Source organism: Triturus cristatus, chromosome 11, assembly GCF_964204655.1.
Source record: "Triturus cristatus chromosome 11, aTriCri1.1, whole genome shotgun sequence".
Taxonomy (NCBI): Eukaryota; Metazoa; Chordata; class Amphibia; order Caudata; family Salamandridae; genus Triturus; species Triturus cristatus.
The window spans coordinates 1,114,220,608-1,114,246,607 of NC_140594.1; the positions used below are offsets into that span (position 1 = coordinate 1,114,220,608).

At 46.3% G+C, this 26,000-nt stretch overlaps 1 protein-coding gene across 1 annotated transcript in view; it reads left to right on the plus strand.

The window, feature by feature from the left end:
* The first annotated feature begins 7,075 nt into the window (after positions 1 to 7,075).
* The window catches only part of CAPN10 (calpain 10), a 123,660-nt gene continuing 104,735 nt past the window's right edge, over positions 7,076 to 26,000 (plus strand). The window contains exons 1-2 of the mRNA XM_085635625.1: positions 7,076 to 7,350; positions 18,664 to 18,795. Coding sequence (XP_085491751.1) covers positions 7,216 to 7,350; positions 18,664 to 18,795 — 267 coding nt within the window. The 5' untranslated portion in view covers positions 7,076 to 7,215. The remainder of the gene's footprint in view (positions 7,351 to 18,663; positions 18,796 to 26,000) is intronic.

Consider the following 26,000-nt stretch of genomic DNA (forward strand, 5'->3'; position numbering starts at 1 on the left):
TTTTCAACAGCTTGACTAGGGAGGCTTCAACTAGCAGTATGGATGCTGATTGGCATATCGTTTATTTTATGCGAATTACCAACTTAGTTTTTGTTGCTCTAACAAGCACACAGCGCAATAACGAGATGGAAACAATGTTTACAAAACCTTCAGGGTTAATGTCAGCAAACTACATGGTGCAGGGACAAAGAATGGGACAACATCACATAAAAAACACACAAGCATTGGCCGCGCGGCTCACTGAGAAAATCAAAGTGGCCGAAAGCGGCCGAAAGGGGAGAAAGGAGGGGTGAGTGCAAGCCGAGGTCACAAGAAGGGCTGGGCGAGAAGGGAGGGGGGAATGCCAGCAGCAGAGGAGCCTGATCAAAGCTGACGAAAAGGGAGGGGGAGAAGGGAGGAGGGAGTGCGAGCAGCAGCTGTGCACCTGCACGCCATCATGCACTCAAGCTTCCGGCCAGCAAAATCTTGTGGGTAGCACTTTGAAAACCCATATACTAAATGCTCTCCGTTCAGCGCATGCGCGCTGGCTCAGCGAGACCTAAAAAACCTTTATAGCACAGGTGCCGAATGCTTTTGCAATGCAATAGGTCTTGCATTTGCAAGAGTTTAAGCTATTAGTATTGTATAAGTGACAATGACTTTTATGTATCTGTTTTAAAAACAACACATAAATAAAAGGCATTGTCATTTACAATGCCAATAACAGCTCAAATGCACGTAACTGCGAGACCTATTGCATTGCAAATGCTTGTTAACATAGCCCTTTTGTCTTGGTTTACTACATTTACAAATTGAAAACAAGCCTAAGCAAAGACAAATAGCTTTGAATGAATATTAGCTTATTACCTGCATTCTTCTTACAATCGACATTTTAAGTATATAAAGATTAGGGGAAAACATAATGACTTTAGGTTTTTTTTCAAATTTTTTGTCCTAACTGAAACAATGAAATACTGCCCATACGGTAAAAAAAAGCTAGAATTGGCATAGCCAATAGATCTCGCCTCTGGGACCTTATAAGTGTTTAGCCATGCAACAGTTGCATAACTAAATACTTATAAGGTCCCAAAAGCGAGACCTATTTGCTATGCCAAGCGGCCGTATGGCCGCGAAAGTGATCGCGATCAAACATCAAAGCGGCTGTGCGGGCGCGAAAGTGAAAGTAATCGCGGTAAAGCGCAGCACGCGCGCCCGCGCACATGCACTGTAGCTCTAGGCTGGCCTGGTAGCACTTTTTAGGTCTCGCCTGACCCAGCGCATGCGCTGGTCTGGCGAGACATTTTGTGAGGGCTCCAAAAAGTGCTACCAGGCCAGCCTAGAGCTACAGTGCATGTGCGTGGGCGCGCGTGTTGCGCATTACCGCGATTGTAATGTTGCTGGGTGCCAGGTATGTGTTGCTCACCCCCCCACAGACTCACAGGAGACGTTCTAGGTGCTGGTGGAACCTTTATTCTAGCTTCTAGAACACCTATCGAGAGAGCGCCGGGCAACACGCTCCGATCGCGTCTCTCGTTCGCGCGCTATGCCTCGCGCATGCGCAGTAGCGTCCGAACGGCCGCTACGCGCCCCTACGTCACTCCGTAGTGCGCGCGTCCACTAGACCGCGACACTACATATCTCCCCCTTTTCATACCACTCACACAAAGTCCCCGACCCGGAGGTCAGTCCATTTCAAAGTCTCTGAACTTGGATGGTCTCACCACTGCTCTTCCCCCCCGGGTGTGTCTTACCGGAGTGGAATGTCCTTCTCGGCTTCCCTCTGTGACCAGGCCTCCGTCGGTACCTTTCGGAGTGCCCGGACTCTCTCTCTCTTTTACCTCGCCATCATCTCTCGTGGTCTCCCCCAAGGTTCTTCTCCCTGAGTTGTCTCTCTCTCTCTCTTGCTCACCGCCCATGTCTTCTCCGGGGCCTCCTTCGGATGAGTCTGTGTCCTTTATCCCCCCTTCTGCCGGGGTTTCCCCTTCCGTGCACTCTCGGGGCCACTGTAGGATCTTATTGCATTTGGCCATGCGCTCGTGTGACCACACGTTACCGTCACTGAGCAGTGCCGCCCGGTCATACACTTCCTCTACTTTGAGGGGTGGGGAGTATTTGCTTTCTCCTTTCCGCTTAAGGACAGCCAGCTTCACTCTGACCCACTCCCCTTTTTCCAACGCCGTTTCTTTAGTCCTCTTGTGGCGGTTGTAGTGTTCCGAATAGATGCGTTGTGCCTTCTGCAGGTTGTGCTGCACCACTGCTGGAGACCATTTGCTGGTGATGGTCTTCTCCTGCCACGCCACATTGTCTTTGGTAAAGGGTTGCCGTCCCCGTAAGATCTGGAAGGGACTGTACCCCGTTCCGGTGGGGGTGATGCGGTACGCCCATACCGTGCTGAGCACCTCTTTCTCCCAGTCTTTGCCTCTTGTGATGGCCGCCTGTATGGAGCCCATCAGCACCCTGTTAAACCTCTCTACTTGTCCATTGCTGGATGGGTGGTATATCGAGGTGCGTTTGAGCATTATGCCGTTCCTGTTCGCAAACGTGACCCACTTGTCGGAGATGAACTGGGGGCCATTGTCGCTGATAATGCTCCTGGGTATGCCTTCCCGAAGGAACACCTCCTTGAGGAAGCGTAGTATCACGTCCGTGTCCATGACCTCGTTGATGTGCACTTCTGGCCATTTCGAGTATTTATCCACTATTACGCATAGATATTTGGGGATACCTTGGTCGTCCAGTATTGGTCCCAGGATGTCTACTGCTACCTCTTCCCACGGGTTGCTGGGGTTAGTGAATTTCCCTAAGGGTGGTCTCATCGGTTTGAGTGTCTTGTCCGCCCCTAGGCACTGCGCGCAGTCCTTCACGTGCCTCTCAACATGCGTGTCCATCCCTGGCCACCAGTAAGTTTGTTTAGTCCTGGCCTTTGTCTTCACAATTCCCAGATGGCCTTCGTGAAGTATGGCTAGCAGGGTGGGTACGATGTTCTCCGGCGGCACCACCCTGTCACCCCTGTAGACGAATACTCCATCGTTGCCCACCGACAGCTCTTCTCTGACTTCGTAAAACTGCCTGACTTTTGATCCTTGTTTCCTCCTGTCCGGCCATCCCCGCACAATGCACGCCTTGATTTCCTCCATGTCAGCATCCGCCTCATACGCGTTCTTCCAGTCCTGCCTGCTGATGGCTTTTTCCGGATCGTCCGTCAGAGCCACCATCTCGTCGTCGTCTTCCCTGTCGTTGGAGGTGCTGTCCATCGCAGATGCCCTGCTGAGGTAGTCCGCTATTTTGTTTCTGGAGCCCGGGGTGTACTCCACGTCGTACCTGTACTCCAGGAGTTTCAGTGTCATCTTCGCAATCCGGGGCGTGGCGCTGGCATGGCCATCTGATGTCAATACTTTCACGAGAGGCTTGTGATCTGTCTTCACCTGGAATCTGGTTCCCCACAGGAACTGACGGTACTTCGCCATGGCCCACACTACCGCTAGCATCTCTTTCTCTATCACACTGAACTTTTGTTCCGATGCTGTCAGCGTCCGGGACGCGAAGCTGATCGTCTCCGTTCCGCCTTCTGGTCTTTCCTGCATGAGCACGGCTCCCAGCCCTTTTTCACTCGCGTCCGTCATCAATATCGACCGCCCCTGGGGATCGAATCCTTGCAGCGGGATCGCTCCGCCAATCTCCCGTTTCACTGTGTCGAACTCCTCTTGCGTCTCCTCAGTCCATCTGAACGCCGTCTTGTCCCTCGTGAGCTGCCTCATGTGGTGGGTTTTCGTGGCAAAGTGGTGGACGAATTTACTATAGTACTCTGCCATCCCTAGAAACGACCGTACTTCCTCCTTGGATGTGGGTGGCGGTGCTTCGCAGATGGCCTTTACATTCCCTCTCTTCGGCGTTATTCCTTGAGCCCCTATCTCGTGTCCCAGGTAGGTGACTGATGTCATCCCAAAATGGCACTTCTCCCACTCTGCTGTTAGGCCCTTCTCTTCCAGGATCTTCAACACTGCCGACAGTTTCCTGTCGTGGTCCTCCAGCTCCGTCCCCATCACTAGGATGTCGTCCTGAAAGTATTGCACTCCCTCTATGTCCTTGAATAGGCGGGCCATTAGCTTCTGGAACACCGCCGCTGCCGAGGCGAGACCAAAGGGCATGCGGCAGAATTGGTAGCATCCGAACGGCGTGATGAACGATGTCAACTTTTTGCTTGTCGGATGCAGTGCTACTTGATGGTACGCCGATTGCAAGTCTATGGTGGAGAACCATTTCACTCCTTTCGTGCGGGCCAACATTTCCTCAATGCGTGGCAAGGGGAACCTCTCCACCACTATGCACTTGTTCAACTCCCTGAGGTCCACACAGAGGCGCACTTTGCCTGACGGTTTCATGGCCACCACCAAGGGAGCCAACCACTCCGCGCTGTCAATGGGCTCAATGATTCCCCCTTCTTCCAGTCGGAGGAGCTCCTGTTGCACCGCTTCCCTAACGGCAATCGGGATGTTCCGTACCTTGTGCGCAACTGGCCGGGCGTTGTCCTTGAGGACGATTTTGTGGGAGAACTTCTCCAGCCTCCCTATCTTCCCGCCGAAGACCTTCGGGTGCCCGCTCCGCCATTTTCCTGCCGTCGACTCCTCTCCGTCCAGCGTCACTAGCACCTGGGTGTCCCCTCCTGAGTTCAGCTGTATTCCCAACACTCCTTGGTCCATCCAGCCCAGGACTGACGGTCCTTTCTCCGTGACGTACAGCTTGCAGAGTGCACTCCGCTCCTTGAACTGGAACTTCATTGTCTTGAACCCTACCATCGGGATTGGGTCCCCTGTGTAGGTGACAGGTCGAATGTCGGGGGGTTCTAGGTGTGCGCCCCACGTGGGTCTGAACTTCTCGCTCCATACTGAACGTTGAATGATCGTGTAAGGAGATCCTGAGTCCGCCACGATGGTGATGGGTATGCCTCCTATGATCATGTCGCACTGGGGTTTGCGCGATCTTCTCTCCTCTATGCCCAGTACCTGGTCTTCAATACACAGGACTTCCTCGTCTTCTTCACGGCCTTCTGCTTCTTCCCCCTCGTCCTGTGCCACGAACTTCACCGCCTGCTGTCTTCCTTTCCTGCGGCATACCTTTTCGTAATGGCCAACTAGGCCGCAGAACGCGCACTTGGCTCTGAATGCGGGACACCGTTTGTCGTGCGCTGCATGGTTCGAGCTGCCGCACCTGTAGCATTTCATGGCCTCGCCTTTGCCTTGTTTCCATGTCGGTCCGGGTCTTGGTTTCCCTGTGGCCGCTCCTCTGTACTCCCCCGTCGTTTGTTTCCCCCGCATCTGGTGGTCCGCGTCGTCTACTTTGCTGACTGTGAGTCTGGGGGCCTGTTCCCTTTTGGCTGCTTCCGCACAGCGTTTTGTTAGCTCCGCTCTCTTCACTATGGCGATCACTTCGTTCAGTGTCGCATCTCCATTCGCCCATAGTTTGTCCTGTACTGACTTGCTTGTCGTGTGCATGACGATCTGGTCCTTGATGAATTCGTCCTGCAGTCCGCCATACCTGCACGTCATCGCCAGCTTCCGCAGTGCCGCCACGTAGTCATCCACGGTTTCTCCTGCTTCTTGCTTCCTCTGCTGGAAGTTATAGCGGTCGATGGAGGTGCACACTGCTGGCCGGTAGTGGTTGTCCAAATCTTCTATGGCGTGGATGAACACGTCTGTGTCCCCTACTGGTCTGGTGATCGGTGTAAGATTTTGAAACACCCGTATCCCTTCTGGTCCTAGGTTGTGTAGAAGTATCCTCTTCCTCCTGGCGCTAGAGAACGCCTCCTCGTTCTCATCTTCTAGCGCTTCCAGGTAGTTTCTGAAGTACTCCCTCCAGTCTTCCCACTTCATTATGGGTTCTCCCGGGCGTGGTAGGAAAGGTATCGGCGTCGTCAGGGTCGCCGACTGTGCACTCATTTTGGCGTCCGCTTGCTTCCTCGGGCTACCTGGTGCGTCCGTCCCCGCTCCCCTGCTTCGGGTACCTGGGACTGCGTTCGAGCCGGCTGCTCCGTCGTCCCCTGACTCCGCCAGGATCTCTTCTGCGGCTCCGCCGTCCGCCTGCGATATCCTCTACCACGTGGCTGGCTCCTTCGTTGCCCACGTGCCACTCTCCGGCTTCTATCTGCCTCTGCCGCGCTCTCCCGGTGTGTAGGTGTCTGCTCTTAGTCCCTCCGGTCTTCTCACCGCGTATGGTGGTGTCTCTCCTGGTGGGCTTCTTCTCTGATGCAGGTTATGGGGGGCACCTTCCGCCTGTTGCACCTGGGGTTCTTCTTGTCCCAGTCTCGTCGCCACTGTAATGTTGCTGGGTGCCAGGTATGTGTTGCTCACCCCCCCACAGACTCACAGGAGACGTTCTAGGTGCTGGTGGAACCTTTATTCTAGCTTCTAGAACACCTATCGAGAGAGCGCCGGGCAACACGCTCCGATCGCGTCTCTCGTTCGCGCGCTATGCCTCGCGCATGCGCAGTAGCGTCCGAACGGCCGCTACGCGCCCCTACGTCACTCCGTAGTGCGCGCGTCCACTAGACCGCGACACTACAGCGATTACTTTCACTTTCGCGGCCGAGCATTGGCATAGCCAATAGGTCTCGCTTTTGGGACCTTATAAGTGTTTAGTTATGCAACTGCTGCATGGCTAAACACTTATAAGGTCCCAAAGGCGAGACCTATTGGCTATGCCAATGCTTGTTGGAGCCCTCTCAATAAGTCTCGCCAGACCAGCGCATGCGCTGGGTCAGGCGAGACCTAAAAACGTCCAGGTAGCAACTCTAGTTTAAAACTTGACCAGTCTTTTAGGAGTATTCTCGATGCGTACAACTCTCAGACTTTAGCTGCGCTTTGTACAACCCCTAGCTTACCTGCCTACGGGATATGCACGGTCTGTGAATGCAGCGGCCATCCTAAAATAAGGAGGGTACCACACTATGAGAACCAGTGCACGTACAATTAAAATTATGCTATGGTTTACTGCAATTTGCATGGAATAAAATTGATTTTATTTTTAGTATCGATTATAGGCTCCCTTCCCTATGCGTGAAAGTGGCAGGCAGTAGAGTATATCTCAAGATAGGCGTCTGACGCTTTGGTGTTGCAGGCGGGCTCTGTCGGAAGGCTCCCTTTCAAGATGGCGGCCTCCTTGTCTTGTTATTTCCGCCCTCTACATGGTGCCTGCTCATCCACCGGTCGCTGCACCGGTTAGTACCCGAGCGGTAGCGGTATGCGGCGCCCCCTGGACAGGAGCTACCTCTTCCAGGACGCGTCTTTCCCGGCTTCTCTGGCCTCGGTTCTCGGATCCCGCCGTCTTCATCCCTTGGAGTCTCTGTGCGAAGGGTTGACCTGGAAGAGACCTCAGGTACCCTCCCTAACAATGTCTCACCGTTTCTCCATCCCTCATTTCCCACCCCTATTTTCTTATGCATTATATGGTAATCTTATGAATGTGTACTTCGGTCACCTGTTATGGCAGTGTTGTGCAGGTTAAGGTACCCTTCGAAGATAACAACTAGTTCAATATCTCGGGTACTCGTACTCACTAACACCAATCTCAGTAGTGAGTGGTAAAAACGCATCTTCAGCAGTAGTAAACGCTATATAAATACAATTAAAAGTGAGTGTATATATATATTTGAAAAAAAAAAAAACAATTAAAGAAGTCGCTTGTCTCCACCACCGCCCCCTTCACCTCTGTACTCACTAGACCTTTCCTTACCACTCATAATACACTAATTGGTTCCATAGTCAGTGGCGGGCCTCCACATTTGTTAGAGGTGCAGCCCAACCTTTGTGGATGGATTGACAATTGTGTACGTTTTTAGAGCATGGTTACTTAGGTTGTGCAGCTAATAATAACAGTGATATAATTGGTAATGTGTGTTTATGGAGAGCATACAGTAGTGTTTTAGTTGCATTCACTCCGTCTTTATTGCAATAGCTACCTGCCCTGTTTGTGTGAGCAAATCCTTATGTTCCCTTTGCTACTGCCACCTAGTCATTACATATTATTTGTGTACGGGAAGGTTGTACTCCTTCCACATATTGTACTTTAATTATGTTGTGAAGCTTGGTGTAAAGCATTCCACTGAACGAAAGAAAAAAACATTGTTGTTGCCTAAGTTTGAATTCATGCATGATGTGAATTGAAGAGAACACCTACAAAATATGTGAGTAGAGGTTACTTTTAGTTTTTACTAACGAAGCAAGCAGAATTTTTCTTTTGGACTTGACAACTTTGTAACATTTTAAAGCATAGCTGACAAGTGACTCCATGTCATGTATAACACTTGTCAAATTCTGACATTTAAGACAGCAGTTTGGGTGTTGAGATGTTTAGCCCATAGTGGAAGGGTTAAAGGCCAAACGACAATCTCAAGAATGCAAAATGATTTTGAGAAAATGCAAGGAATGGCTGATGCTTTCATATGTCACAATGTCATTTGAAAGTCTTGTGAAATGCAAAGTGGCATTTAGCTCAAGATTTTTTCCCTTTTTAGGTCTAGACTTGAGACGGCATTAACTGTATTGTACCAGCCTTATGAATGGCTAGACTGGGACTCTTCAAGCTACCAACAGCGGTAGGACCTAGGTAATCCTGAGGTGCCTGGATCTTTGATTAATGTGTGACTACAAGACTGCACCGCCCCGCATGGACCACATGACCCTTGAAGAGACACACTAGAGAAAAATCCTCTGGAGCAAAGAACCAAGCAGGGAACAGCATTAGGCCTCACAAGTGTGCTTGCACAAGAAAGAGCAGGGACACTAACGATACAGCCCTGACAAAGGCCCCAGATCCGACCTGGCTCATAGATTTTTTTTTTTTTTTACAGAGTTTTATATAGCGCGAACTTGACCCGAAGGTATCGGGTATCGGAGCGCTTTACATAGCACCAGTTGTGTTACAGGAGGACACGTTAATTTTTGTTAGGCACGGGGAGATTAAGGGATTTGCCCAGAATCACGAGATGTTCAGCTTTATTGTGAGACTCGAACCCGGTTCCCCAGATTCGAGGTCGACCGCCCTAGCTGTTAGGCCAACTTCTCCCCCTAGTGAGGGCTGAAACATGTTGGCACCAAAACGAAGGGTATAATTGAATAATTGTATTCAATAGAACCCTCAAAATTCATATTTTTATCCATACCCCCTGGTACCCTCCTAATAAAGTAAAACCTTTGGGGACACCTTTGGGTATTTTTAATATATCACTTTTCTGGGTCCCTGCTTATCCAGCTCGCTTTATCTAAAAACTCCCATTTCCACCTATGATTGAGTCCGCCCTGACAGTACCATCTTACCAGGGTGTGGATAGGGGCAGATGATGAAGAATTTCACGATAAGTGAGTGAGGCCTCTACTCCAATATCTTTGGATACCCATAAAGAGTAAGAACTAAGCAGCGGTAACACCTGGCATCCTGATATAATAGGAATCTGGATGTTTTCTCTTAAGAATCTCTGAGTAACCAGTTGCTCGTGTGTGTGTGCATTATCTTTTGGACATATAAGTGCAAGCTTATATATCCCTACAGTAGCCTCTTTCCACAAAGGGCCACTGGAATTCTCCATCTGGAGAGGGCCAAAATATGCAGCTGGGTTGTCCAAATTATGCGGCATGAAAAGGCAAATTACGCAACACATTTGCTGATAATATTATTATATTATTTTGTCATTTTTACACTTGTTAACACTATCTGGGCAAGGATTGCACCTCAGTTTAACACCCAAGCATAGAAATAGAAAAGTGATGTCAGCCTTTGCAAAGGACCTTCCAGTGTTCAGCAACACAGGTTGCTGCGATTTCAGTAACTTTTGATCCGTTTGAGCCAGAAACACTTTTTTTTGGGGGTACAATCTGCAGCTTATGCAGCAGATGATGAATTGTGCGGTAAATCTACAAATATGCAACAAATGCAGCGGCTGCACAACCGCATAATTTCAGGGTCCCTGACTATAAGTGATCAGCGGTCCATAGGATAACATGGGCTGGCAACCAGGCACCCCGAGGTTGCCAGCTCCATTATGACACCACTAAAATATGTCATGTTTGGTATCCATCAACTTGCCTCATCGCTCCTGTGATGATTCCTATGTCTTAGTGGATATGGCATGCTCCCAGGTGTCTACCTTAGAGGTTGCTCACCTGCTTGCCCCAGCCTTTCCTGTGCCCTGGCTGACAACCCGTAACTGCTGCCACCAAGACAGGAATCTAACCCTTTTCCAGGAGGTGTGAACTCTCCCAGGAGTCAGCAACGAAGTCCTGATTGGGAAGAAGGCAACACCTCCCTCATTGAGCTTCAAAGTTTACACAACCTCTAATATGCGACCAGGCTGCCTCCAGAAGGAGGAAGCAGCGAGCACCCGATCAGCGGGGAAAATAATGTAGTCAGGAGGTGTATACCATCCCAGAAGGCTAGCCACACTCCTAGGGTGGGCTACCTGGTCTGCATAGCCAAAGAATGTGTCTGCCATTTTTTAATGTGACATGCTAGAGGATTCTGAGTAGAAAAGGTGACACACACATGTGGTCACGTCGGGGGCAGATTAGCCACTGGGTCTAATAGCCCATTGGCCACTTGCACCCAAACCCCTAACTCCCCTTAATTTAGGATTTAAGGGGTACCCCTGAAACCAGAACCTCAGTTCTGATTCTGATTGCAAAAGAGGACAAATTTGAGTCTGCAACTACAGGACCTGAATAAAACAAAGGCGTGATGCTCAGCACCTGTGACAACCATCCTGATACTGCATGAGTGCGACTCGTCTCAGACCAAAGACCGGTTCTTCAAGACAGAGGGACCCCTTTTAGAGCCAAAGGCCACTCCAGACTCCCTTGGACTAGTGGTACTAGTCCCCTGCAGTCTGCAGGTAAAAACAACCTCCCGGAACCAAAGAATTGCTAGTCATTGGGTCTTCCGAGGGATTGCCCAAAAGTGGATGGTCCGTTGCATTGTGGGAAACTTAGTCCTGACTTCCAGCAAGTTTCAGGTGGCTACCGTTTTCTCTGGACCTCCGGATGTCAAAACAACTTGCTGCTGACCCTACTGCTGCCAAGGCTTATTGGTGGCCAGTCCAGCAACCACTACTTTTACTCAAGGCTGCAACTCGAGGGACTCAGCAGCACCTTAAACCAACCACCTCCGTGGCCACGTTGTAGATTTCTGCATCCGTTTCCTCACTAGCATTATGAAAGCAGTAATACCAGATCCCTGCGGCTCTTGCCTCCGCACCAGGGACAGCCAGAGCAACTCTACACACTGGTCCTACGAGGCGGATAAAAATTCAACATACTGCTGTGTACTGGCCCTGGGACCTGCCCTTGGTCAGGAAGGGGAGGTTGGAGATTGGGTTGAGGTACATATGATCATTGGTGTTTGTTCTTGGCTTAATCCGCTTATTTTTCATGACCTGCTTCAAACCCCTGCATGTGGGAAAGTGAGTTTCTGTTGCAGTAACCCCCCCCACTTTTTGCCAGACTACTGATGCACTTTTTCTTGGTCTGCCCTGGGTCCCTGCCAATCGGGTTCCCAGGGCCTGTGTTCTTTCCCCTAAACGAACCCAATTGGCATCTCTGGCCACAGGTCAGCCCCTGGTAAATGCTACCCACGGCACTGTGACCAGGGAAAACCTCTAATGGCTGCAGCACTTATTGTGCCACCCTTAGAGGCCTTGTACCTTTACACACACACCATTCCTTTGCAGACTGTGTGTTTTGGTGCAGAACAAAGTGAAGAGTCGACATGGCACACATCCCTGTGTGCCATGCCTACAACCCACTGCCCTGGCATAGATCAGTCACCCCTCTAGCTGTGTCCCCTTTGCCAATGGTGAGGGTACAGGTACATGATCCCTGTACCCCTACAGTATCTAAGTCCATTCTTAGACATTGTAAGTGCAGTGCTGCCATTAAGAGTATATGGTGCTGGGAGCTTATCATTACGAACTCCACAGCACCATAATGGCTACACTGAAAGCTGAGAAGTTTAGTATCAAACTTCTCAGCACATTAAACCCACACTGATGCCAGTATGGGATTTAATGAAAAATGCTCACAGAGGGCATCTCAGAGATGCCACCTGAAAACGAACCCACCACTAGTGTCCAGGCTGAGTGACTGCTTTCAGCTGCCACCACCAGACATGTTTCTGGATCCCTGCTTCAAGAGCCTGCTGCTCTATGGGGCCTGAAACAATGCACATCCTGGGGCGAGGTGCCAAGCCTCCTCCCCCAGGATGGCCAGGGTTCACGAAGGGGAAGCTTCAAAGGCATGCTGCCTTTGTGAGCCTCCCAAGACCATTGGCTGCTTTCAGCAACTGGTCCCCACTGGTTCTACACCCCTCTTTGGGCGGGAGAACCGGTGGGAAAAACAAGTGAGGGAGAGAGATGTGCCTACCTCTGCCAACTCCATCCCTCAGGTGGGGGAGGCGAGGTGAAGAACAACTCTAAGAGTCCCTGCCATCTTGAGGACGGGGGGACCCAACCAACCAGGGACAGGCTCCTGTCCCCCTCCCACTGGAGAGTAGCACAATAGGGGGTGTACCCACCCCAAGGAAGTGACCCATTGGTCTCTGCCCTTTACCTTCCTGTAACGCCCCTAAATCTAGTATTTAGGGGGCACCCTGAACCTTGCTTCTTCAGATCCAGAAACGACAAGAAGAAAAGAAGGACCGAACAGCCGTGCAGCCAGCTAACAAGAGAGAGACACCCACTGACTTGGCCCCAGCCCTACAGGCCTGTCTCTCCTCGAACCTGCTCCTGCAAAATCCAGGTGTGTCCTGCAGCCAGCAACCTCAGAGACTCCGGAGGACCTGCCTGCCTTCACTTCCAAAGACTGCTTCTCCCGTGAACACCGGATTTGTTCAAACTGCAACCTCTGGCAGCAGCCAGAGACTGCGAATCCAGCCCACTCTGCACCCGCCGAACCCAGCCCGAGCTCGAGTGGAAAAACACCATGAGGAGATCACCCCGGCGATCCTGACCCGAGATCCGGCGACCCCTGACCTGCCTCAATCCGATGCCTGCAGCCTAAATCCAGAAGGCCCCCCTGACCGCGACCCGGAGCTGGTAAGAAGATCCGACCCCAAAAGGTACCCCTGCATCCGACGCCTCACAGCCTTGTGTGCCCAAACCAACGGTGCCTAACCAACCCTTAACTTTCCAACTTACCTCTCGAAGTGTTGGTCACACCCAGAAGTTCTTCGTCTCCCTGCCTGCAGTGCTTTTGTAAACCGGAGGTTCTGCATTGAAAACAACAGGGTGCCTGACGTTGAAACAGCACTCTGCACCCGGCCGCCTCGTGCCACTGAGGGTGCACCTTTTTGTGCTACTTTGTTTACCCATTTGCCCTGACCTAAACCCTAGGAGCTTTGCTCCCACAACCCAGTGGCCTGCTTGCCAGTAGCCACCAACCGGAGGCCCCCTATCCCTCATTGGATAACATTGGGCCTCAACACTCTGCACCCGGCCGCCCTAGTGCCGCTGAGGGTGTAGCAAGAGTGCATCACTGACCCTGGGGGACCCCTGAGTCTAACCCCAGAACCTTAACTCGCACAGTCGATAACTTACCTGTGACCCGATAACCTGTTTTTCCTCCATAGGATAACACTGACAATTTTCTTCCAAAAAGTTTCTAAGTGTGGAGTTTTGAAATCTAAAATACTCTTAAAAAATCGCACGAATAACCAAAACATATTTACTTACCTGTTTGCAGGAAATGTCCCAGTGCTGAATCTAGGAATCCAGCACTGAGTTAGAAAAGTAACGTAAAAATTAACTTACCTGTAATTTACTGAAAAAGCCTATTTATTTCAATGCAATGTATTTGCTATGTATTGCAACCTAATGCATCCCCTGTAAATCAAAGTACAATTCCTATTGCATTTTCAAACTGTTCTACGTTCAGCAACTTATTACTGTAAAGTATTTAATGCTTACCTGTGCCAGGCTTGCTTGGTTCGAAAATAAAACAGTATATATTTTTATACAAAAACAATTGGCCTAGAGTTCAGTTCTTGAGTGTGTGAATTTATTTTCTGACTGAGTGGGTACATCAAATGCTTAACACTGTCCTCTGATACTGCCTTACTGCTTGACCACTATACCACAAATGGAGTGTAAGGTTCTATCTAACTGTAACGTCTGCCTTCTTTTGGGGTCACCTGAACTCTATACACACTATACCTCATTTTGGTGCAGTATTTATAGAGCCAGTTTCCTACACTGCACACCTAGCCTTGAGGAATGTGCTGATCATTGTTGCAATGTAAGGAGCTTGGGTCTTTTATGGTGAATGTTGGGCAGTCTGTATGAGAGGTTTGTCTTGATTTTTCTCAACAAAATGAGGAGGTAGGACTGGGTTTTTGTTGGTGCAACTGGTTTAAAGGGCAGACGTCTGGCTGTTAATGGATGTCCCTTATGCAAATGTGAATTATGTAAATCTTGCACCTGGAAAGGTTAACAGTGTTCGTAGGCGTGGGATGGCAAACATTCTTGATATCTATCTTCTATTCAAGCAATATGGTGGGCTTTCTTTGCATCTTCAAATGTCTTTGGCAGTTTTTTGGGCTTTACAGCAGGCTTTATCGTAGGCAGTCCTGGTGTCCCTTCAGCTCAATTCAGGCATGTAACCTTCCAGTTTCATGTTTCCAGATCTGTTTTAAATCCTTCTGGCTTGAGTTTCACTGGGTAGAGATAGACATGCCTTTAATGCTCTGTGGAACATAGTCTGAGATACTTTCCTCTGACATCTCGTTTATTCTGTGGATCTATGCCAGGAGGCTTGCAATGTAGGTGGGTATCCGTGACCCATAAGGAGTATTCTGATTATGGCCATACTTGGAGCCCTGCATTTGAGGTTTCCTGGCTGCACGGAAATAGATTTGTAGTGTGACCAGTTTAGTTAGTTGACCATCTGCTGAACCTTAGAAATTCCAATTTCTCTGCTACTTCAGCAGTTTGTTTCTTCTGAGGAATGTCTACACAGAGATTGCATACCTCCAGCAACTTTTGTGGCAAGGCTTGAGTGTACTGGGCAATTTCTAATATTTCCTCGAGTGGCGTTTCAGTACTAGGATTTTTGTTATGAATCCTATGTGAGGAAATGTGTTGTGACACAGTGAGTGAAGCAAGTCGCTCCAATGAAAAAATAGTGAGTGCCAGCAATTCCTGTTTAGGTTTCTTCATAATCTTGTTCTGGTTGGAGCAGCACAAAAATGATAGCTTTTGTGTTTTTTCCTGGCTTTGTCACACCTAGGATGTGGAAGTCCTCTTTCTGGAGCGTTTTGTGAATTTCACGAGTATCTTACCTGGTGTACGAGTATTAAATAAGGAGATTGTTGTTGACATTTGCTTGAAGCTGCCTTATTTCGCTCCCGAGTTAGGTGCTGATGAACTAGTGTCTTGTGACAGATATGTATGTGCCTAAATCTTAATTGTGCTATTTCTGCTGTCAGTAAAGGCATCGGTGACACTCTCAGCTGCTGGCTCTAGCTTCGTTGTTAATGAGCTACGCTGCTGCCTTTTGTGGTTTTTTTCCAAGGGAATTGGCTTTTTTTTCGTAGGTGAATGTAGGGCATAAGTGCTAACTTTGACTTAAAAAATGAAAATACTCTTCATGATAATATCACCGAACATATAAAAAAACGAAACAGACAACATTGGAAGTGATGCTATTTGTTTAACATGACAGGCAAGAGAGCAGCCATGTGTAAAGAAATAAAAATGTATTCCATACAAAATAAGCTAAGCTAGATGTAGACAAATGATTTGTGGTTGACCAGTTGTTATTGCATTAGGTCGGCGTCCCTTCTTTCCAGTGAGTTTTTTCCATTAAGGGATAATTGAATGGCCCTGTGCAGCCACCCGAAAACCTAAATTATGTTTTTAATGTTTCATACTCCTGCTCTAAAAGCCGTCAGTATGGCAAAGTCAGGTGAACTCTATTCACTTACTACATGTAGTGTTCTGGTGGTCGTACGTTTGATCCCGGCATGTCAAACCTGCAGTCCTTCCCAAATCAGTAAATTGAGTACTATACATTGAGTAATAGTAAAATCTGTTACTTACAGTGCCCACAGATGGCAGTAGTGTGGTATAAAGAACAGTTTTTCTTATTTCTTATTCTTATATAAAATATACCATGTTGCTCCTATGAAATAACCTTTATACTGCCGCTTTAATTTAGCCAGTACTTCTTAAATTTTCCTTCCTGTCTCCTTCTCTGAAATCCTGGCAAGTGCTCCGACAAAAAGTTAGAATGGATACCTTTTGTCTCTGTTTTGAAAATTTCTTTCCTAATAATATCCTCAATAATAATACTGGGATCCGTAGTGCACAGCTAATCACCTGTGAGGGTATCCAGGCGCTGTCTGTAGGCACAGGGAGATTAAGTGATCTGACCAGTAATCACAGGATGTTGAGCCAGTGCCAAGACTCAAACCTGTATCCCCAGCTCCAAAGTTGACAGCTCTTGCAGTTATGCCACATCCTCTTCCTCCTTTAAAATGCCCCTGAAATATCCTCCCAAAATGTTTGCCTATGTTTATACTTTAAAAGTAAAATATTTATGCTAAATTTCACTACGTTTGACTCAAACATACGTCTCCCTTGAAAGTATTTCTGATCCTAACACAGCTCTTATTATCTTGTCTTAAATAAGTTTTGATGTTCCACATTTCCCATAACCACATTATATATGTTGTTCCTTCTTCTCTTTGAAAACTTTCACTAGCTCTTCTAAAATGACAAATCAATCTGCTTTTGATGTAATTCATCCCTTCCAAATATTTTTTAGACATACTGTTAGGGAAGATATGAAAACGCAGCGCAACACTAAACATCAGTAGAGAGCGTTACACAGTTCTACGTGGTAAAAGAGGAGTATAGGTCAAAACCTTGTGCTGATGAGGAAGATGTGAAGAGTTTTTTTGAGAACAGAGGCATGACTTATAAGGTCATAGTTAAAGGAATACTCGTGTTCAGCAAGCTTAAAGGAATTTATGGCCTTAGCACACCAGCACATATTATGTGTTTTCAATAGATTGGGAAAATGATTAGACAATAAGAGCAAGAAATCAAATTAGCTAAGAACAAAGGGAAGAGGTCTTAGTAGTGCAATAATAAGCACACACACAAACGTACATGCATTCAACCCAAATACACACTCGTTCAAATGTAGAAGAATACTTAGTCAATTAAGCATGGTTAGACCTGCAATAAAGGATGTGTATATAGAATAAGGTTAAAGTCAAGGGTCGCAAGTGACTTCATGTTTCGTCATCATCAATGTGTAATCGCCTAGTAATTCCTTGTTTGAACTTTTGTAATAACCATTTTATAACTCTGTATAAAAATAGCTGCCTGTGAAGCAGCAGATTGAGACTGGCTGTTTACTTGTGTGGACTTGCCACTCTCTCTGCCATGACAGTAAAGAGCTGTTTTTACATTGCCAAGAGGAGTCTGTCTTTTTCTTCATTTTCAAGTTACACTGCAACAATACTCATTTACTCCCCATGTAAAACCGATGCTTTACATTTTAGATATAAGCTATTTTCAAGGTTGGAGATCAACTTAAAAAGTCAGCATTAAGAACACTGCCACTATTAGGTTTTTTTTCTCCTCAGAATATTTTTTAAATATTTTGCAAAAACGAGACCGATATCCACTTACTCGACGCAAAACAGCAGAATCATTACCTCTAATTGTATATAATTGAGGCGAGGTTGGACTTATGAAAAACCCATAGCGCAGGAAAGATTAATTTCACATGTGCATCCCTATTGAAATATTCATATATGACTACAGCGTTTGATGTTATTTTTAAGTATAGGTGCAGCTTATCTATGAACCACCGTGGTCCTGCAAGGCGTCCAGTAATAAGAGTCCCAAGGCTTGGAGGTTCATTCCTAATTAACAAGTACAAGCTCTTTCTACTAAGTATGTTTCTTCATAAGAATAAGTTCTACATTCACATCTGACCAGGAGCGGAAGTCGTCTCTTGCTTAGCCCAGCATACTTTGAAACCAAAAGCCCATCTGCTGAAACATACCATCCTAACATTCCATACCATCCATTCCAGTGACTAGGCACATACAGCATGCAACATGGACAAGAGGGCACACCATGCGGAACTGGTACAGCACCTTGCCCCAAGTATTTTTCTTCCCATTTTAAAATCCTACACAAAAAATCCCTTCTTTATTACAAAAAATCTCTTCCTCCTACTGAAAAATGCTTCACCACCTCCTCCATTACTTTTCTAAGTTAGCCCTTCCTCTTCTAAGTTCTTTCTCTCCACCTCTGAAATACGTCACCCTCAGCCACTTTCCTAAACCAGCATGTTCTTTCTCTGATCAAGTCCCATCCTTGTTTAACTTGGAAGGCCTTCTCCAGAATGTCCCGGCTTCTCCTATACTCTTCCCATAAAATTGTCCCTACTTCTAAAGTTGTTTGCCTACCATTTCTCTTACGTATAATGTCTCCATATATTTATGCAGCTTGTTTTACCTATTCGTAAACAATTGCTGAGCATATTTTTCACATATTGTGAAATAAGAATTGCATCTTTTACGTAAACAGAGATCGTGTCCACATGTTTTAGTTGAAGACTTGTATTAATTTTACCGATTAAACAATATAATTTTATTATAGTAATATTTAGTTGTCTTTTGTTGTAGGACATTTGTTCCAATCCCCGTTTATTTCCAGATACCCCACAAGAGGGGCAGGTGAAGCAGGGGATTCTTGGAGATTGCTGGTTCCTGTGCGCATGCGTTATCCTTCAAAGGAGTGAACATCTAAGGGCTCAGGTGAGATAAGAAATATTGCACTGTCCTTGTTTCCCAGGTCATGAACCATATTATTGTAGAGTTTGAACACATTCTGTGATTGTCTTCCCACGTACTAATGTGCTCATTATACCTCGTGGCCTGTATTTTCCCTTTACTAAATCATTATCTGCTTACTGATTTTACTTTCTCTTTCCTAATTGAATACTGACACAAGGTCTCCTTTCAGATGGGTTATGAAAACCTCACTGTATCCACATGGGGTATTTGCTTTTTTGTGGTCCGCATAGTTTTGCATAGCAATGACGGATGCACAGAAAAGGCAAATACACCATTTAAATTCGCCAAAACAGTTACTGAGTTTGTGGAAAGGCACGTGCAGTAAAGTGCAGTTTAGCAGGTCGTCACTTTTCATAGCTCTAACATCAGCTGTTCAGGACCATAAACCGCACACAGTCCGGTGACGCGTGCAAAAAGATGGATTTCCCTACAAGACCCATAGGATAACATTGTTCATAGGGCCAATTTCACATGAAAGTATTCTACCATAATGCACGCTTAGGACCTGTGAACCTATTTCAAGGCAATTTCTTCTCCGCAGATGCAGGCATCTTCTAGTTCTTTGTTTTTGTTATATTTAAGCATGTTGTGTACCTTAATGTAAATAAAACCACCGTTCATCTTTGAAGTTATAGCACTGACTAGACATTGAAGTTGTGATATTTATTTCATTTTGAGATTGTATTATGAGATTCTAACCCCTTCCACAGCCTAGAATCAGTCTCAGCTGCTCGACCCAAAGAGAGGGAAATGCCCATAGGAAGCAGTTTGGTTCTGCAGTTTTAGTGTATTGGAATTGATGGCCCAGGATGGACATCAGTGGTAACATAGTACCAGTGGCGTAACGAAAGTTTAAGGGCCCCCCTGCAATGTACACAGAGGGGCCCCTGATTTAATACGGAGCGCTCAGATTTTATTACTGGGCTGAGGGGCCCCCCTGCAGCTTGGGGGGCCCCCCGCTCCGCGGGGGATGCGGGAGCCTGTGTTACGCCCCTGCATAGTACCCACAAAGGATACTTAACAACAACCACTGACAGATAAAGTACGCGAAGAAAAGCATTCATACATGGAGTGTGGTGGTGACTTTCTTGCAAAGTGGTTTATTTACTCCAGCCTGTGGTTGTCTAGTTAACAAATTGGTCCATTTTGCAGACCACATTGTGTGACTTCCTGCTTCTGTGACTTAAAGCTCTAAGATACAGAGTTTTGGATCCTGTTAGGTTTTCTGATGACATATTCAACAAGCATTTGCAATGCAATAGGTCTCGCATTAGTAAAAGTTTTGAGCTATTAACGTTGCTGATAATAATGCAACGCCAATAACTGAAACATTTAGTAATGCAAGACCTATTGCATTGCAAATGCTTGTCACAAAACAGAGTACCTGTCCCACGGACTGCACGACATTCAGCCACCTGACTGCTGGTAAAATATTTAATACAAGTGGTAGGTAATCAAACTCTACACGCGGCCTACCTGAAAGCAATCTCGGAAAAGGATGAAGAAGTAAAAATTACATACACATGTATGTAGAAAGAAGAAGATAAGTAAAGGAAAACAATAAAGAAAAGAAACGAGGACAGTCATTGCTCTCACCCATCGCGTACTAGTACTAGAAATCACAACCCCCTCCTGCCCTTTGTACTTGCCCGAGAGCTTTGCAGGTTCGGTAGGGCTACTACAACAAGACGTCTTCTGCACTATAATTTAATGCTGATAGCTAGAGAAACTCGTAAATTAATGAAATCTTGGGCCCTTCTACCGCTCTCAATACTCAGGAGAGTCAACCTTATTAAGATGTCTATTATGCCTAGATATACTTTTCTCTTTGGCGCTATCCACCTATTTTTTTATATGAGAGTTCTGGGCAAACTTCAGAGTGAATTTAACGCCTTTGTCTGGGCTTCTCGACACTCTAGGATAGCCTGGAAAAAAATCAGAAGGCGAAGAGAAAAGGGAGGCTTAGCAGCTCCTGATATACAGCTCTATGCTTGGGCTTTTCAACTTTCCTACTGACGTATGCTATTAAAAACTCCTATTAGTGAGGGTGTTGGGGTTATGTCTCTGGCCATGTTGAGAGGTTCTGGTATTTCAGAGCAAGGCTTTTTATACAAATACGGCAATGCAACATTTTTCAAAAAAGTTAGGCTGAAGGTATTACAGGGGCTCGCTAAAACATGGGTTAGCCTTAGAGCTTCGCTGAAACTGGGATACTTTTCAGGATATGCCCCAATCTGGAATTCCCCAGGGACTCAGGAGTGCTTGTTAGATAGCTTATCAACTCCCCTTAGGGTGGCTGGAATTGAGAGATGGGGAGACCTTTTTGTGGAAGGCACTTTAGTTCCCTGGGAGGTTCTCAGAGACAAAGTTGGTTCATCCCTCTCTAGATTCAAATATCTCCAACTAACTAGCTGGGCTAATGCTGTTCAACCTTCCCGTAACAAACATCCAATGGGCGGTACAAACCAATTTGAACATCTGATTATACATAAACCCCCAGCAAAGAAAGAAGTTGCGGCTTGGTACCGCTCTATTATGGATGAGCAGGATGGTGAATTTCAACTGCCCATCTCTCTCTGGGAGAGCAGTATCCTACAGCAAGACCTCCAGTCATTATGGTCAAAATCCAGTAAAATGCTATGATACTGTAAAACCAGCCTGGCTTCGTAGGAATCACCTCTTTACAATTCACAGGGCCTATTATTCACCACAGAGGTTAACAAAATTTTCAAATGGCCCGCCAGTATGTTGTGCGAAGTGTGGGGCAGTAGGAGCATCTGATATCCACATGTTTTTGAACTGTCCCGCCCTTTCCGGTTTTTGGGAAGAGGTGAGCAATACACTTACCAGAGCTTTGGGGATACACATTATTGTTAACTTGCCTATGCTTATTTTTGGCCTTGCAAATAACCTAGAAGGGCCATCTGAGAAACTCCTATTTTTTGCTATCTTGCTTGCTAGGAGAGAGATTTGCATCAAATGGAAAGACTCGTCACCACCTACTCACCAGGACTGGTTGTCCTCTCTATTAAGGGCATCGAGGTTAGACCTCTCAAGGGCAGGAAACAAGTAGAAGCGGGATTTTTGGAATATGTTGAAATAGAGCGAGGGTTTGTTTGTTTTCTTTTTTTTTTTTTCTCCCTAGTCCAAGGATTACACAGCCCGCCTTCTCTGGTATATCCTGCACCCCTTTTAAGGACACGATTGAGACGCTCCAGTAGCTTAAGGTGAGCGATGGGCATCCCAAGTGGGCATCGTCCTTAAACTGTTGATCGAGATAGCACCGGCAGTCTTGGCCCTAAATGGGCATAAGTCAGCAGATCCAGTGTACTGAGACGGTTGCTTTTTCTCAATAATCATCCGCGTGAACCAGCCCGAGTGGGTTGTAAATAAGCCTCCCTGTTTTCCGTTTTTACAGATTTGTACAGATAAATACAGACAAACTATTTATTTTCTTGTCTGTATTTATTTTTAAATGTGGATAAAAACGGAAATTGGGTGTTTTTTGAGTGATTCTACATACACTTTGTCATGACTGCCAGGCCAATAACTGTGGATTGATCGGTAAGAGTGTTAAAATTAATGGTATTTTAGTTTAAAATAAAGCTTAAACAGCGGGAGATATGGAGAAGGCTGATACTGAAATTTGCATATTTTCATATAAGTCCATCGATTTATCTTCTGCGGGTGTTCATTTCACTAAAACCTGGCAGGCATTCAAGCATGACTGCATATTTATTGGGTAAATAAATGTGGAAATATACCAGTTTCAGCTTTATTTTTTTCACAATACCCATAATAAATATGGATAAATACAGATAAAGTTGGAAAAAAATAAATATGGATAAATGCAGACGGAAATGACAAAAAAATAAATACCATAAAACTGGGAGCCCTAGTTGTAAATGAGGACAAAAAAAAAAAAAAGGCGTCTTCTGCACTGAAAGGGAAGACGGACAACAACGCAAATCGATGCTGATTAGCAAGACATGGGGATGACGAAACCAACTGCTATTTTGCAACAAGAATATGGTGTTGGGGATACTGCAGCACCAAATGGAGTAAAATGTCGAGAAATGCGCACGTATAGCAATCCGGTTAAATCGCGCCAGGGTGTGTGGATTGAGATCATATGCTACGAATACCTGCTGCAATGAATTTTAAAATCATTCTGGATGTTTTTTTATTTGAATGTTAGTTATCAGACTATAGTTGGTAATGTGAATTTTCCAGATTAATCAGCATCAACCTTTATGATTGGCCAGTAAATATTAGAAACTAGTCGAAAACGAGGTGACCATCTTGTATTTTCAAAATGTTACTTCAAAGCCTAAGGACAGATGTAATCGATAATGCGTGTAGTTTTAGAAACTGTAGAATTCTGTTACGTACAACGATTGATTAGACATTTCACAAAAAATGTACCAAGTACATATCGTAAATATATTGGTGTATTTGCGTTTTAACCTAGTGCTACTAATGAGAGCCCTTTGTCCAGACAGTATCCCCATGAGCAGCAAGCATTCATATGTAAATGACGTGGACATGGTGTGTGGGCACTGGAGCCAGGCAGTTGTGGCGACGGTTCTTCGTGGAATGCTAGTAACAAGCTCTCCAGGGCGTGTTGTGGCTTCATGGGGCAGCCTGGCCCTGCAGCTGAGGGACTGAAGTGAGGCTCGGAAGGAGGGAGTTTACCTTGCTGGACCTGGACTGATAGCACCCCACAGACCACCCTGCCCTGCTGGGTGAGTGAGATAAAGCGGCAGCTGGGGGTGCTGCCCCGGCTCCCCTTTCTTGCTCGATGGTCACTGAAGCCGCTTTCTCAAGATGCAGTCAACGCTGCATCTTGAGAAAGCGGCTTCAGTGACCATCGAGCAAGAAAGGGGAGCCGGGGCAGCACCCCCAGCTGCGCAAACCCGCCTTTAGCGGGCTGGATGCTACTTTAGTTCCTGTGTCCCGCAGAGTTAGACTTTGCTCTAAAGAAACACACAGTCACAAATTGCTCTAAAGAAACACACAGTCACAAATTGTATCTGCGACTCTCTGAAGAATACAAAATGGCATGAATAATCCTTGTAGATTGAACAATGACTCGTGTGTTTGAAGATGACGAACGTGTGCTCATTTGTAACAAGTGAATATGTGAATGTCATCGGCTGCCCTTCAGGGAAGGAAGTTTCCGACATTTTTGACGAGGTTTCAATTATTAAATACGTAAGCAAAAAGCAGTGGTGCGCTCGCACCACAGAGGAGCGGGGGCGAGGGAGCCTGTCGTCTGTGCCGCGCTGATGCGCGTAATTGACACCAGCGGGAATCGGCGGAGCAAAGGTGGGACATGCACCCGCCTTTGCCCAATTGCGTGCCTTATTTTTGTAAAAAAAACATGCTAAAGCCAATGGCAGCCGGCGAAAGCCTGACCACACGCATAGGCGTGTGGTCAGCTTTCAGAACCCCGTACAAGAGGTCTCGCGCTGCGCGAGTAGTGTTGCGCACTGCAACGCTAGGCGCGAGACCTAAAAATCTTTTTGTGCGTATAAATGGCATATACGTAATGTTCTGCCTGTTAACATTGTTGAATGTGCAATGTGTGCTATATATTACCATTGTTTACTGTGTGAAGGGTGATGACTCAAGAAGTATAGCCTTGTGCTATCAACATTGGTGATACCCGATGACAATACGTTCTAGAGATTGTGGCTATTAAAACGAGTTCCCAATATCTCTGGAGTGAATAGAGTATTAAAGGTAAAAAACTGGAGAATAGGCCCAAGCAATGCACTTGCTTGAATTCATATGCAAATTGGCTTGAAGAGGGGTCATTCTGCCAACGCATGCTTATCACAGATGACTCATCAACAATACAAGTAAATAAACGTCTATTACTCACTGTATGTGTGACAACGCAGTATGGTGGCCTTGTCAAACGATGGCCACTGGGGCAGAAATTGTTGGGGTATTTTTTTCCCCCTTGGGCAGTTACATTACTATGCTTTGCTGATTTTGTATTTATGATTTGTTTAGAAACATTGCAAGAGAGTTGGTTTTCTGCTTAAGCTCATTTGGGCTTGAATGTTCACTTGTGTAGTTTTGCAGTTTTGGATACCTGATTTCTTATTATATATACTGTTTTATTTTTTGCAGAGATTTCTGGCCAAGGTAATTATCTTACAGCTTTGGATGCTGTTAATGACTTTCACTTAAGGCAACTAATTTGTCCATTAGGAAGATCCTCTAATTCTGAAAGGCATTCTCCTATGAAGGTCTTGGTTGGCTTACGCTTTGTTTTCTGTGCCTGTTAAATTTCAGGCCTGGCACAGTGCTTAAGGCCAAAGGTTCTTGAATCTCATCAGGAGTTGCTTTCACCATCAGGTGGGGATTCATGTTACCATGGGATGCAATACTTCACAAGTTGGTTTGGTAAGTGATGAAATTCCGGAAAAGGGCATTAAAAAATGAATGTTGATTTGATGCAGAGCGATTGTAGGTGAAGGTCCAGCCGACCTCGCCCATGGGACTAGATACCGAGCTAATCGGCATGATCAAGTAGGGACGAGGCTCCAAAGCAGGAACGTTTTGTGAAGCGCAGCTAAGAATATCTGACTTCCAGAAGCATTCTTGTTGAAAAAGTCTTTTAGAGGATTAGCTTGTCATTTATTTTGATTGCCAGTCTTGTTGTTAGGTCTCGCCTGAACCAGCGCATGCGCTGGTCTTGCGAGACATTTTGTGAGGACTCCAAAAAGTGCTACCAGGCCAGCCTAGACCTACAGTGCATGTGCGCGCGCCGCGCTTTACCGCGATTACTTTCACTTTCGCGGCCGCACGGCAGCTTTGATGTTCTCCGTGAGGCTTCAAAAGATTGCAGCAGTTAAAACAAGCATTGGCATAGCCAATAGGTCTCGCTTTTGGGACCTTATAAGTGTTTAGTTATGCAACTGTTGCATGGCTAAACATATAAGGTCCCAAAGGCGAGACCTATTGGCTATGCCAATGCTCGTTTTTGAAGTTGCGTACAGCAGAAGCTGAGCAGGCCTAGAGCGCTCTGAGCGTTTTCACATTAGTTAGGGTGGAGTATAGTAACATCGTGTCAATATAGTATAACACATGTTTATTAGCAGACTTTTCATGTATTACGTTTGTTGAACATAATCAATTGCATATTGGTCTCT